The sequence below is a fragment of the Felis catus genome, chromosome B2, assembly GCF_018350175.1.
Source record: "Felis catus isolate Fca126 chromosome B2, F.catus_Fca126_mat1.0, whole genome shotgun sequence".
In the NCBI taxonomy this organism is placed as follows: domain Eukaryota; kingdom Metazoa; phylum Chordata; class Mammalia; order Carnivora; family Felidae; genus Felis; species Felis catus.
The window spans coordinates 114,704,450-114,720,563 of NC_058372.1; the positions used below are offsets into that span (position 1 = coordinate 114,704,450).

Genomic DNA, 16,114 nt, shown 5'->3' on the forward strand with positions numbered 1-16,114 from the left:
TGATCTTAAAACAAACACTTTTTATATTAAAGTCCTGGTTTTAAGAGCCGAACACATCTCAAAAAAGAACATTTTCCTTTTTCCATTTCTCAGTCCTTTCCATCTCCTTCCCAAAACTGTTTACCTGATTTAATTAGGAAGACGGTAACATTCATAATTGGAAATCTTGGCAGCTATCCATACAGCCTGACCATACTGTGAAATGTGGTCACTGGGACCATTGTTACAGGTCCCTGGTTGTGGCAGACAGGGGCAGGAGGACAGTATCTCTATTCTCCTGGCTTCTTTAACACAGGCGGCCTTCTTCTTACTAGTGAACAACTGGTTTCAGTTCTAGTTAAACATTTTAACTTAGTTGTTATAGGAAGATAGTTATTCCACAGTTAAACATGACAAAAGACACACACACACAAATACAAATTAAAATTAGAAAATTTATTTCCAACCTTCCAAAATCTTCCATAGATGAACATGAAGTTGATTAACACTTTTTAATAGCAACAGAGCTGGAAGCATAGTACCTATAAGGATTTGTATTGTTAGAGATGTTTATATATGATTTCCACTAGAAAGACCTTGATAGTTTATAACCAAACTAAGACATGCATTGTCTTGATTTTCTAATCAAAGAATTGTACTGACTAAAAGTACTAATTTAATTGTTCTCATATAGCAAATAAAAACCACTAATTATTCATTACTATTTGAAAAATAGAAAATTGGTCTGTGAGTTTTATGAGTTTGCCAACATTGATGAAGTGAGAAGGGACTTTCTGTGGAATTCAATAATCAAAGGTGAGGACATAAGCTTTTTGCAAAGTTCTTGTTCTTATGGGCATAAACCAGCAACATAAATAGAAGTGAAACCTTCTCAGAAAATTTCAGAAGTTGTAAATAACCAACTGTAGCATCACATGAAGTCACTAAAACAGTCTTTAGGGTATTGGAAATCAGGATTCAGTTCCACTTAAAAAGAAAAAAAAAAGGTAAGAAGAAGTAAGCTATATCAGTTTATCAATAAAGCATTGTGTGAAAGATTTCTTACTGTAGGTTTTTTTTTTTTTCTGTTGAAGAGATGTTTCATGATTTGTTGTCTTCAGAGACTCCTTGGTACTAAACCAATGAATAATTGTTATACCCAATAGAAAATAATTATAATATACGAGATTAACTAACAGTTTTTGTATAGAGTATGACCTATGAACAAAGTCCAAAGCTTGCCATTAAATTCCTGTGTAACTAACAAGATAACTTCTCTGTCTCTTCATTTTATTAGAGGCAAAATAATATGTCCCTGTATACTCAGTACATAATGATACATAAATGAAATGGTTTTACTATAATCCTAACAAGCATTCATCTAAAGGGTTATCTAGTATACAGTACATAAAATAATAAAGCATATTATCTGATCTTTGGTGATATTGTAGTCATGAACTCTGGTTGTTAGGAGGCAGGGGAGAAAGTTATAGAAAATTCCTGTGACTCATGATAGCTTTGGGGGCTAAGCCTCAAACATACTTATTTATAAACAAACTGAAAATGTGAAGTCAAATTCATTTTCACAGCTCCCAGGGAATCAGATAAGAAACTTGGGTATTTTATTATTAAAAAAAATTTTTTTAACGTTTATTTATTTTTGAGACAGAGAGAGACAGAGCATGAACAGGGGAGGGGCAGAGAGAGAGGGAGACACAGAACCTGAAATAGGCTTCAGGCTCTGAGCTGTCAGCACAGAGCCCAACGCGGGGCTCAAACTCACGGACCGCGAGATCATGACCTGAGCCGAAGTCGGAGGCTTAACCGACCAAACCACCCAGGCGCCCCGAAACTTGGGTATTTTAAATAACTCTCAGATATAATTATTTTTTAAGTTATTTTTAGCAGGAATGATGATAATTCTAGAAAAATTCTAGAAAGAAACCAAATCTGAAACCCTGAAAATATTTGGTGGGCTTTCAACATATTTTCAACTGGTTCACCTGGAAACTGAAATATAAAATTCATTTTCAATTGATTCATGGTTGGCAGGGGAAATAGGAATCACAGAAAGTGTGTGCACATTAAATAAATATGTCCTAAGTAACAATAAAACCATATATACAGATTTTGGCACAACAGAATAGATTATGTGAATTCCATATCATAGGTTTCTCTTTAAGTATTATCTGTTAAAACTTTTAAGGTTGTGTTTTTCCTTTGCCATGGCCAGTCAAGTTTCTTCTGAAGTCTGTTGGGGAATAGTTGTTTTCGGCTTGAAGGCTAAGCTTACTTTTCCATTGCAACATTTATGTTCACTGCCCAGGTGGCTTCAGTCGCATCTCATTACTTTTGATGTTTTTTACTTTTGGAGATTTCTATAAGTAAAGAAAAAATAAGAAGGGTTCATCAGAAATGTGTATTGGAAATAGCCAGGAAGGAAACTATGTGCTTTCAAATACTGTTTATAGTATACTCACATGCATATATGTTTTTGGGAAAATAATTAGAAGCAAAACAAGAGGAGGCAAACAAACAAACAAAAAGCCAACCAAAAAACAAAATAAGACAAGGAAGAAATATAAGCTCTTCAGGAACAAGATACATATTTCTATGAGGTAGGAGACAATACCTTAAATTTGTAAAGTGTTTTTCAGTTTACAAAGTGCTTTTCTTTGCATTTTAGTTTAGACAAACTCTATTATACAGGCTATGTAAGGTAAAAACAACAACAACAAACCACTGAATCCACAGTGAAGAGACTTGCCCAGCAATCACACAGCTAGTAAGAGACTGAAGCTTGATTGTGCTCTGAAAGTGTCCGATTGCAGACCCATCGCCTCGGCTGTGACACGAGGCCTACAGAATGGAGCCCAAACCTAGTGGAGTTCCAAAGACTGCACAGGGGGAAAAGAGTACCTATAAATGTTAAACTGAAGAAAAAGTACCAGGTCCCAAGCGTAAGCAGAATGATCTACTGTTTCTGAGGAGCACATACAGATTTTCCATTAACGTAAAATAACACTGTATCAAAACCGCAAGTAAAGCAAGCTATACCACAGTAGGGATTCTGTCTATGTTCAGGCAAGACACTTCATTCCTTTCCATTACGGCTTTGGGGAGCATGGGGGCTGGGAGGTTTAAAAAAATTCTACTAGCATCCACTATAATGGTCAAGAGGTACAGAAAACCTGTCATCTCTTTTGCTCTCCCATACCTCCATTGTACTAGTGATCTGTTGAGTGCTAGCCATGTGGCCCTGAAGAGGAACACTTCAAGGTTCTTGACTCTGAGCTCTCATTAGCCTATGACTTCTTCCCTTCCTTCCCTCCTTCCCTTTCTTCCTCTCTTTCCCCCTCCATTTCCTTCTTTTCTTCTCCCTCCCTGTCTTTTTCCTTTTGTTTTTTCCCTTCTTTCCATCTCTTCCTCTCTCCCTCCCCTTCTCTTTTCTCTCCCCTCTTTTCTCCTTCTCCTCCCTCTCCCTCCTCCTTCTCCTTCTTCCTTCCTTCCTTCCTTCCTTCCTTCCTTCCTTCCTTCCTTCCTTCCACATACTAGCTGTATAACCTTAAGGAAGTTACCTAGCCTTTATGTGCTTCATTTCCTCATGTTTAAAAAGAAGAGGGGGTAAGGGATAATAATTCCTATTTTACAGGGTTATGACAAAGATTAAATTAGGTAATAGATGCAAAGAGTTTTACATTTAACACTAAAGAGGTTTACTGTCTCACCAACTGTTAGCTATTTTTATTACATGTGTGAAATATAAAGAAAAAGTATAGTTTTGTGACATCTGAGGAGCTCACAGACTAACTGGGAAAGAAGAAAGGAGATGTCAAAGCAGAAAGAAGTGGAATTTCTCCACACATCATGCTAATTTCTCTGGAAGCCTCAATTTATGTTCCTGCATCAACATCTCTCAATGCTAACTGGGGCGGGGAGCTGAGGGTAGGGGGTGGGATGGGGTAGTCAGTGGCTTAATGAGAGAAAGCCTGGATTCCATGCGCTTAGGATTTCATTCTTTCTCATCACTCGCCAGTCCCAACTTCTACCTTTAGATTTTTAGGTCTTCGTCACATCTCAAACAGCAATAAAACTACACACTGTCAAATATACATTATAGATGAAGGAACACAGCTTTTTAGGCAGTATGCCCAGATTTAATTCCCACTTCTATCACCTACTATCTTTATCTGTAAAAAGGGATAGCAACATTATTTCTCCCTCACAGTATTGCTTTCCTTGTAGGAAGAAGGGGACAAGGGCAAATGAGATCAATATATTGTGATATAAAGAAAGGGAATCTGAAGAACGAGGTCTGATTCCTGAGTCTAAGACTTATGGACTGTGTGTCTGGAGGAATCTCTGAATTCCATTTCTCTATCAAGGAATGAGTTGTGATAGTAATAACTGAATCATAGAGGTGAGGAAATATCAAACGAAATAATGGATCTGCAAGTGCTTTGTACAATGTAAAGTGCTACAGAAATATTACCTGTTATTACCATCTCATATTCACATAAAACTATTTATAAGCCTGTAGTCTGAAAGTTCAATCTGTCATCTTGACAGTTATTAGTCTCATTCTCCCTTGTCAATAAACTGATTTAAGATAGTACATAGTTAAGCAGAAAAATGGGAGGTGAGGGAATTAGAATAATCAGATTATCTCAGCATAAAATAATAGGATTTAAATAATCTTAGTTTGGAGGGGACCTTACAAGTTGCCTTTCCCTGATCGAGCCCAATCTTCCATCCAGCACAAGAACGCCTCAAACAACACTTGGGTTCTTGTGGCCAGTTCAAGTTGACAGAGCAGATTTCACGTTGAATAGAATCTCAAAATGTACAGGAACTGACTTTTCTGACAATTGTTTAGGTTTTAAAATTCAAACTGATTTAAAAGCTTCAACTCTTTTGGCATTCATCAACCATTCCTTTTGGAAATGTCACAAACTTTATATGGAGGTGATGTTTCTTACACTGAATTGAATATTCACTGATGGCTTTTGAATTCACATTTACTTACATGACTAAATTAACTGAGGGATGTAGAATAATGTACACCCCTTGGAGATCAAGCCAAACACTTCATCCATAGAAGAACAGGTAAACAATGCAGTCTTGTTTTGTTTTTCTCTCTAAAAAGTATTCTTTAGTAGTTAAAATCTACATCTTTGTAAGAATAACCTATTATTCAATCCACACAATAAAGCTTTATATATGTAAAATCAGATGAATTTTTTGAATGAGAAGATTAAGGTGAAAGAAAAACATCCATTTCCTTTTAGTTTAGAGGAATCAAGTTCAAATTCAAGTTTATCTAAAATTGCTTTACATTATCTTCTAATGCTGATGCTTCTTAAGGAGTGAATTTGAACCACTGCTAGTCACACCCTGCTCATTTTCCCTTTGGGAAACTTTGGGATCCAGTCTCCTCAAATTGCTCAAGCTGATGATGAACAGTAGAACCTGCAGAAAGCACAACTACTTCTTAGAGGAGGCAGCTCAACTGTGAAATGTGGCTTCCTGGAATCTCTTCTCAAGATTTTCAACTGGATTTTCATCCATTTACCCATTTTCATATCTGTATCTAACCTCTACTTTCCTTAGGACCTTCTGTAATTAAGTTATTGGCTGAGATTGAAATAGCTGCTGTATTCTTCCTATCATCATATTTCATCATTTTCTAGGGGTGAGTCTTATATTTATACTCATGGCAACTATTTTTGCACACAAGAAATGTTTCATAGTTGTCACACATTATCCATCAAGCCCAAAATGGGAATCTGGGGCTCATTTCTTTGTTCAAGAAATATTTATCAAGAGAGTCAGCACTCTTTTAGAATCTAAGGATAGAGCAAACCGATAAAAATCCCTGCCTCTATGGTGCCCTCATGTGGGGAAGGTGACCCCTGGTCAAAAAAAAAGAGTAAGGTGTATATAATATGTTGGATGGCACCAGGGAGATAGGCAGCCCCATACAGGAAGGTTATAATTTTAAATAAAGTGTTTACAAGAGGGATCACTAAGAAGCCAATGGTTAAGGAAAGACTGACCGAAGACAAACCTCAAAGTCCGTCACTCTCTGGGGGAAGATTATGCCATTTGGAGAAAACAGTCTGTGTAGGTGTTGAGGATGCAGCACACTAGAGTTTCAGAGAAACAGTTGGGAGGCCAAAGTAGCTAGATAGTGACAAAGGAGGAGAAGTAGAGAGGCCATTGGAGGGTTTTGAGGAAAGGAGTTACATGATCTGACTAAGGTTTTCACACATGCACTCTTGGCTGCTGTGTTGACAATGGACAGCATGAGGCAAGGGCAGAAGCAGACTGGGGCACCTGGGTGGCTCAGTTAGTTAAATGTCTGACTAGAATGGACAGCATGAGGCAAGGGCAGAAGCAGACTGAGGCACCTGGGTGGCTCAGTTAGTTAAATGTTTGACTCTTGACTTTAGCTCGGGTCAAGATTTCGCTGTTCATGGGTTTGAGCCCCACATTGGGCTCTACGCTGAGAGTGAGAAGCCTGCTTGGGATTCTCTCTCTCTCCGTCTCTTTGCCCCTGCCCCACACATGTGCTCTGGAAAGAAAGAAAGAAAGAAAGAAAGAAAGAAAGAAAGAAAGAAAGAAAGAAGCAGACTGACTAGGAAGCCAATACAAGCATCCAAAAAAGAAATGATGATGACTTGGATTAGGTTGACAACAGTAAACATGGTAAAAATAAATAGTCGTATTCTAGATATTGCTCGAGGATAAAGCCAGTAGGATTTGCTGATAAAATGAGTGTGATGAGTGAGAAGAGAAAAGTTGTCCATAATTCTTCCACTGCATTGTTTTTCAAAATATGTTCCAAAGAACCTCCTGCCTCACAGTCACATAAAATATACGTCAAAATAGATTCCTAGTTTCTACCTGAGAACTACTGAATTAGACTGTTTAGAGCAGAGGTTAGAAAACTTTCATTCTAAAGGATCAGAGAGTAAATATTTTAGGCTTTGCATATGGTTTCTGTCAAAATCACTCAACTCTGCGGATACAGTATGAAAGCAGCCATGGGCAATATTAAATGAATGAGTGTGGCTGTTGTTGCAATACAATGTTATATAGACATTTAAATTTGAATTTCATGTAATTTCCATGTCACAAAAAATATTTTTTCGTTGTCTTTTGCTAACATTTAAAAATGAAATAACAAATATTCTTAGCTCATGGGCATACAAGATGCCAGTTTGTCCATCTTGCTCTAGACAGCAGATTCCAAGAATATGTATTTTCCCCCAAGAATATGTATTTTTAAGAGGTTCATAAAGTGACTTTTTTATGTGCAAGAACTTAAGAGAATCACTGCAATAAGTTTTGAAAGTTACTGTCAACTGTTCCTTTTTCCTTTACTTTGTTCATTGGTCAGAATAAAAAACGTTTCTCTAATAAAACAAGAACTAGAATTGGTACGAAATAATGGATAAAAGAAAGATTCTCATGTGCCAACAAGAAACATGTTTAGAAAAAAAAAAGGAGAAAGGAAATTTAAAATGATAAGATTGAAAGTTATTTATGAGGATTTTCAGAGAATTAGGGAAAGACTCAAAAGTATATTATTTAGAAGTAAATTCTATAGTTAAAAAAAAGCCTTTACCATTAAAAAGAATCAATTGATGATTTGTGCATGACTCCATAAAAGTCAAAGGCAGAGGTCACCACACAGATTCAGGCTCCTGTTCTACACAAGTGAAGATACTGTCCTCAGTCTGGAGAAAACTATTATTTTGCCACATGAAAGAATATCACCTATTGTAAGTTGGACACCATGCACGTAGCTTAGTTGTTAGGTCACAGTTGTTAGGCGTTTACACCATGACATCTCCTTTTTTCACTTGATCATCTAATGCTTTGATTGCTCTTTCTTTCTAGTGTCACACTCAAATCACAAAAAAAAACATGGGGGAAACAAGAAAAAAACTTCATTTACTTAAATGGATCTGTTAATCATAATCATAGTACAAAAATCATTATTCTCGGCTTAAAACCTGATTTTGATTTTTCATCTAGTATTTCTCAACTTCATCTCTACTTTTCTAGTATATTATTGTCTTCTTAATCTCAAGATTTAATTCACCAAAGTTTTATTTCTGAGACTGAATCAAATATCAATTGATAATTTTTATTTCAGAGAAAATAATTTTGGAAAATATAACTCAAATGCAATGTACAGTCCTAATTAGATAGATCTAAAACTATTAGCAAAGAGCCTTTGGGTACCTAAAGAATTTACTGGTGAAAAAAACAACAAGTTTCTAAGTGTTTAGCAAGCATTGTGAAATCTATATGAGTGGAAATGAGAAGAAAAAGGAAATGGAGTGGAAGACAAGATTTCAAACAGGCTATCTCAATAATCTATCTTGGTCTAACACTCCTGACAACTAACAGCTAGAAGATATATTTCTTCAAATCTGTAACAGATTCCTTGGTGTACTCACATGGTTAAATATGATGCCACAGCAATCAATATAGTGCTAAACAAAGACTGTTGATTGACCCTATAATAATAATAATAATAATATTTTAGTGTATCCTCTGTGCCAGTCTCATTACACAATTTCATGTGAGGCAGGTATTTTTATTCTCATTTTACAGATAAAGAGACAAAATCACAAGAAAATGTGACATTCATTCAAATAAGAGTTCAGCCCTGGGTCTGTCTGGTTGCAAGGCTTGAATATTTCCCTCTATAACTCACCATCTTGCACAATGTTTCCCCAGTGGTTAATGTTCCTGTCCAGCCACAGATTGAGGAGAGAATGGAGTGAGAAGAAAAGAAAAGAAAAGGGTTGCATTGCCTAGAGAACTGCTTTTCCCTTTCAATATGGTATATGATTTTGCTTTTACAATTAACATTCTGCTGATGAGATTTCCCATTGGTGAAGGCTGACGAGTCAGATTTTCCGCAAAGAGAAAACACTGCAGGAAATAAATTAATCTCTGGGGAAGATGAGGGGCAAGGCTGTCAGTACTCACACAACTGCCTAATAGGAAATGATATTTCAAAACTGTTGAAAGAATGAAATGACTGTGGGTTCTCTTTCCAGCATATTCTTAAACATTTAAACCTTCCGAGAAGAGGGAAATGGGTTGCTATAAAATGAAGAGCAATCTTACAACATTTCACTTTAGGCTGTCAGTACTTCCAAACTCAGATAGTATTCCCTGGAAATGTCAGAGGAATCATACCGGTGTCCTTGTTTTGTTTATATTATGAAAAATCTGCACTGATGTTAAATAGAAGGATTTTTTGATTACCAGTTTGAAATTACAGGAACAAAACAGATGAACATAGGGGAAGGGAAGGAAAAATAAGATAAAAACAGAGAGGGAGGCAAACCATAAGAGACTTTTTTTTAATGTTTTTTTTATTTATTTTTGAGACAGAGAGACAGAGCACGAGTGGGGGAGGGGCAGAGAGAGGGGGAGACACAGAATCTGAAACAGGCTCCAGGCTCTGAGCTGTCAGCACAGAGCCAGACGCGGGGCTCGAACTCACAGACCGTGAGATCATGACCTGAGCTGAAGTCGGACGCTCAACCGACTGAGCCACTCAGGCGCCCCTAAGAGACTCTTAAATACAAAGAATAAACAGGGTTGCTGGTGAGGAGGAGGGAGGAGGATGGGCTAAATGGGCAATGGGCATTAAGGAGGACACTTATTGGGATGAGCACTGAGTGTTATATGTAAATAATGAATCACTGGGTTCTACTTCTGAAACCATTATTACACTATGTGTTAATTAACTTAGATTTAAATAAAATTTAAAGAAAAGATAAGCAAGTAGGCGTCTTTCATGGAATAAATAAATAAATAAATAAATAAATAAATAAAATTGTCCAATATTTTATATAACAGATTTTCCAGTCTTTGGAGTAAGGGTAATTATTGTGCTTAGAATTACACACTACTTACAATAACACTGAATTACTGAAGTGTTCCTTTATTAAAATTGAGAAACGGAAATATGTTTTATGATATCTAAAGTACTATCTCTTGATAGCATGTTTTCAGTCATTCTTCAGTCCAGGTCTTTAATACAGAACACCAACTTTATCTAACTCTCAAAGTAGTCCCCATAGATAACTGCCTCATGTTTCATTTCTCATAATACAAGTAAAATCTAAAGTTGAGATCAAATGTTAAGGTAAAATTAAAGCTCAATATAAAAATTTATTTATTTTCCGATAGATCCATTCTTCATCTGTGGCTTCTACCTTGACTTCAGTGATGAGTTTTTTCCACGGAGCTTGTTTTCTTTCCTCTGTTTAATTGACCACAATATGTAGGTTCCTACATGCGGTGAATCACTTCTATGTGACTTTTGCTTACAGATGACCAAAGCTGCATGCTCTATGATATCAGAATAGGCCACAGAATCTCATACTTTCAGAATTGACAGGGCACAGAGATTTCTTGGTGTACCTCCTCTTTTGGTAAGGAAACTATAACTCAGAAAAATGAAATGGCCTGTGAAGGGCAAGACATCTGGGTATGGCAGAACTGGAACTAGACCTTAGGATACCTGCTTTTTGTTTTCTGACCTAGGGGGTCTTCTCACTCCTTGACAAGTTGAATTTATTATGTAAGATGAGTTGTGGCATGAATTTAATGTAAAGATGGAGGAATAATTAGAAGAACATAACTGAAGCTTCAAAAGAAAGGACATTCCAATTGATAGCTTTGTTCAGGAGAATATAGAATTTGCTCAGTAGAGCACATTTATGCAGGGCAAAAACAAATAGGTATATTTAAAAGATTATCCTTTCTGGCAAAGAGTGCAGTTTTTAGAGAGACACAGAAGGAGGAAATCTTTGTTCAGCCAGTTAGATCACCACAAGCAATCTCTGCAATTAATGAGTTGACCTACATTATAGCCAGATCCTTTTCACAACTAAATGATCATCTTCTGATACCAAATGACTTTGTCCTTGGCTGAAGGAAGCCACCTTACCCACAGTCCTGCCCCCTTCTTGGAAGCCTTGATATCCAATGACTGAAAAAGACCTGGCCCCTCATCCCAAAACAGGACAACTCTGAAGAGCCATACCAGCTCCAGGCCTTCCGGTGGGAACAGCTAAGGTCTCTGTTGTGACTGTATTATGACCCAACTTCCCCCTCTGCCTAGACCTCCTTTTGTTTCTCTGCCATATGTGTCGTTCTCAAGAGCACTCCCAATAAATGTTCCACATGCAAGCCCACCCAGGGAACTAGACATGAAACAAATAGCTTAAAACAAACATTTGTACTTAACACACGTCGTCTACCAAAAATAGCACTTTAACTGAATAAACAGTGAAGTCCTGTGCTCTTCCTGAGCTATTGCAGCTGACCTAAGATGGGGAAGATGTCCATTAGGGAGGGTCAGGGCTTTCCTGTCCCTGCAGAGTTGCACTATGTCTTGGACTCAGAGGAGTCAGTGTCCCATCTCCAAAGAAGGTTTCCAATTGACTCCCAGGCACATGGGATTCATAGGAGCCATGAATTTCCCAGGAGGATACATTCTTCAAAGGAAAAAAGGTGCCAGCAGAAACTCAGAAACCACAAGAGCCACAACAGGTGGTCACAGCCAGCGCTTTGCAAAAGACACTGTCTGGACCCAAAGTTTTTCTTAGTGATCAACTCATAAGGATGAAAAAGTTAGTTATAATAGCTATGATTCAATTGGAGTTTATTATGTCCTATACCAACTTTAACCTATTTTATCGAATATAGTCTCCAAAATAGCCTATGGTGTAGCCTTATTACTAATGCAGTTTTACAAATAAAGAGCTAGAGACATTAACAAATTGCTCATGGTACACAGCTAGCAAGTGGGAGCCAAGATTTAAACCCAACAGTCTGAGTTCAGACTCCAAAGGTTAAGCACTTAATCATCCCACTTTTAGAGGACTGTTCTTTTAGTAATTTATGGACAAACCTATGTACAGGCTTAATAACAAAGTTCCTAAAATAAGACGTGGGCATTGCCAACCTGCCAAGCAACGAGAGTGAGTCAAGGACCCACAGAAGAAGGTCATGCAGGAGACTGGGGGAAGCATTTACATTGGCTGCTTAGGGAAGAAGAGCCAGGCCGGGCAGCACGGCTCCTGAGGTAGAATTTATTGCTCCCCTGGCTGCAGCAGTGCAAACTTTCATCACACGATGTGCATTCAGCCATTCACAGCAAATCTTCTCATTATTTACATTCAAATCTAAAATAAAGAATTCCTTTTAGTATAACGATTAGATACATATTTGAATTGGTTCCACTTCATCTAAGTGGAAGAACAAGATTTGGGTGTCCAAAAGGAGCAAACTGGGAGAAGCAGCACCCCTGTCTTCACAAGATTTTTGCTTTCGTTTTTGCTTTTGTCTGTGATGTGCTACAAAAGACTCTAAAACTGCCATTCTTACCAAAGAGAATTTAGGAAATTACTGACTTCTGTCGAAGCACTAAAAAGAGGGGAAAGTTCGGAAAGGGTATCATCTGCTTGTCCTGATCTCCGTGGTGGCTTCTGGATACTCAGAGATGAGCTATCTCTGGTATATGGTAAATATCAAGTAGAGATCCAGTGAGTCTTTTTTTTCCAAATAGAGAGACATATATTACAGAAGATAAAATGGAATTTGAAGAATTATATTTCTGTGTTATCTAACTTTTGTATTTTTACATATGGAATTGTCATACACTTTAATTCGTAATGAAGACAGCTTATTCTGTAATTGATTGTAATTACAGATGGGAAAGCAAATGAAGATATTTCCCAGATGAGCGGACTAAACAATTTCTAAATAAACGTATGTTGAAATTAACCTAAGTAAGGAGAGGTCAGTTTACCGTTCTTAAATAAAGTTAGGAGTCTCACTTGCTTAAAAACACTACTTTAATTCCAGGTGTTCTTTTTTCTTAAGCCATCACTTAGAGGCGACATCTTCAAAGCAGGTGCTGCCCAGGTCTGTGACATATTCTGCACTATTCATGCAGGGTGCAAAGCTGGGGCTGTCCAGTGCCATCCCAGGAAGAGGTACACACAGGGGTAGATCAGATAAGTTTTCCAATGATTGAAACATAAACTTTGATCTTGGGAATTTTGTTATCTGGTATTTTGTAGGATCCATAATCTTAAGGGGAAAAAAGTTTTCAATGAATTAGTAATGGCTTGAGACTCAATATACTGCAATATTCATTGCAGTAGTTGTTTCTTTTATGGTCATGCTTGATTAGTATTTGAAATTTGCAGGAATTGCAATATGCATGGTTTTCAAAGCCCTTCACAGAATTTCATTTTTATCAGTCAGCAAGAGTCAATGAAAAGGCAATAAGAAAAGCTCTATGGGATATTTTTATAGGAGTGTCAAAAGTCAGTAAGCTAACTACATGAAAGAACCCAGATTGTACAGACAGAGTTTGAGCAGAAACACTTCAGAGACGTTATATCTAGTATTTTGACTTTTACATGCCCTTGGAGAAAAAAAGGAGCGCTAGCTACAAAACCAAATACGGAAGGGAAAGGAACAAACCGTATGCTTAAGAATAATTACCGTTTCCATTTTCCTACAAACGAAATGTGAAGTTTCAAAGATAAAGTGTAATAGAAATTGAGCTGCTTTGGTGTGTCTAAAATATTGCCAAGAAAGAAAATTCTCATTTCCCTTGCTAACTCATCCCAGATTTCTACAATATGGAAGTTAGTAGCAACGCTATCAACTTCTCCACAAGTCCATTTGTTCTTGTTTTGCTTTTAGTAGAGATGAAAAATATCAGATCATCACCCCTAGAAACAAAACCATCATAATTCACATATACATTAGGTTACTTCTTTGACACATCTTTAAATTAAAGACATCTCAGTTGCTATAACCTCTTCTGAAGCCATTAATCCTCTTGTTAATTCTAGCAAAAATTTAAAAATATTATTGTCATGATAATACAAGCAATCTTAAAACACATCCTTGGCCATGAAAACCATAAATGAAGAGAATAAAATAGAAACAAAAAATAAAAAAGAACAATGAACAGACTTATTGTGAGTGTCTAATATTACGCTGCACTTAAAACTACATCTCAATGAGATTTGCAATTCAGGCAGTCACTTTGAGAGAGCCATATATTCCAAGCAAAGTGGTAGTAACAATCTGTAAATTATGCATTTGTCATGTGGGCAATTAAAACCATTGTCACGTGGCTTAACTAACCTGTGGTTACATTGGTGGCTGCTACGACAGTTGCCCCACTCTCGCTTTTCTCTTTCTCCAGATCGGCCGAATCATTTTGACAACCAACTGGTACTTTTGAATCCAGGCCAGCTTGATTTGAGTGCAGTTTCTTGTCTACATGGAGACTCTGAAATGACACAGGCCAGAATGATTGATTTCACAAGTAAATTATCAGTCCAAAATAAATGCTTCCCAGAGATATGACAAGGATAAACATTTATCATATGGCAAGTTATGTCTGTATATATGAATCAGAACATTCGAAATGTCAAAGTGAGTTACAAATTACATTTTCATCAATATATTTTGGTAATCTACGTGTGGAATTTTTTAGGCAATCTGAGTGACTAGAATAAGAAGTCATCTGAGACTCAGAAAATCATCTTCAAATCCTGTTTGTGTACGTCATTTTCTTCTTGTAAAGTTTATAAGATATTTCTCATTTAACACATTTTCACTCAGTTTTTATTCTTAGAGTTAAATTCTACAGCATTTCATTATGTGTTACATAATCACATATTGTATAATGAAGAGCAGGTTTCATTTCTGCATTACCTGTGGCCTTTATGTAAAACAAATCATAGCATCTACTTTAAATTAACTCATATTTTTATCAGCATTATGCAAACTTGACAAAGCTTCTCTACTCAATTTAAGAATAATGATTCCTCCTAACAATGACTTATTAAGGCACAACATCAATGGACCCTAAAACACCTCTCACATATAAGAGATGTCACAGTGTTTGATGTAATACTGACATATTGTATGCTTCAAAAGAATCATCAGATAGGAGCAAAAACTAGAGACCTAAACAGGAAACTGAACTTTCAGCACTTTGAACCATATTCAAATTCAGACTAGAGGGTTTTCAGTTTAAACATGGTTACATAATATTCAAAGATTCATAGAGTCAAAATTAGCCAGTCAACATTGGCCATCCATATTAGCCACTTTGGTTCACTAAGGGATAGGATAATGAACAATTTTCCTTAAGTTCCTCGCGCAGACTGTGTACAACATTAAGTTTATTAAAAGCTTGATCAAAAGCTCAAATTAAAGGCTTTTAAAGCTTGGAAAAGGCCAATCAGGAAATTAGGGTCCATCATGATTAAATAATTAACCCAAATAAACAGAATGAATGGTGCCGAGCCTCAGGGATACGTCTCCCAACCCTTAGTCCAGTGCTTTTCACACCACTGTGCAATCCATTTGTTCATTTATCCATTCAATGTGGTGGATTGGTTACATTGATGGCCCCATTTCTTCACCTCTCTCTGTATCCATGTCCTTCATGTAATTTTGCCATGTCCTTCTACTTTGACTTTTGACTTGTCCATGTGACTTCTGGATCAACAGGATATTGACGCATGCGACACAGAGACTTGAAAGATAGTTCCACAATTGGCTTTGCTCATTCTTGTCCTTTCACTACTCCATGAAGACATGCTTAGACTAGCCTACTGGGGGTTGAGTGGCACAGAGAGTAAAGTCAGGTTACCCCAATCATCAGAGCTGAGACAACCAACAGCCAGTAGAAACCCAGACATTTGGGTGAACCAGCCTTGATCAGGTCAGCTGAACTCCACAGTTTCGTGGACTAAATAAATGTGGTTTGGCTATATGCATTAGATTTTGCTGGTGAGTATGCAGCATTGTGTGGCCATAGATAAATGATATATCCAATTTATCTATAGAATCCCAGATACTGGGTACAGTATGAGAATACAAATGTTAATATGACATAGTTTCAGACTTTAAATTGTTCCAACATAATTTCTTAAATTGTTTAAGTGGAGAATTAAAATAGAGTGCGGTAAGTCATTTGTAGATAATTCTCAAATTCCTTCTCTACTAACAAAAGATGGGATCCAGGTGATCCTATGGGGGACAACTCAAAAGA

The 16,114-nt window shown here is 36.9% G+C and overlaps 1 protein-coding gene across 3 annotated transcripts in view; it reads right to left on the reverse strand.

Annotated features, from left to right (window-relative positions):
• Positions 1-414: 414 nt before the first annotated feature.
• The window catches only part of THEMIS (thymocyte selection associated), a 194,248-nt gene continuing 178,548 nt past the window's right edge, over positions 415-16,114 (reverse strand). For all 3 annotated transcript variants that reach the window (XM_045058017.1, XM_006931988.4, XM_045058018.1), the window contains 2 exons: positions 14,191-14,338; positions 415-2,357 (listed from right to left, as the gene is read on the reverse strand). In XM_045058017.1, the coding sequence (XP_044913952.1) occupies positions 2,326-2,357; positions 14,191-14,338 (180 nt within the window). In that variant the 3' untranslated portion in view covers positions 415-2,325. The remainder of the gene's footprint in view (positions 2,358-14,190; positions 14,339-16,114) is intronic.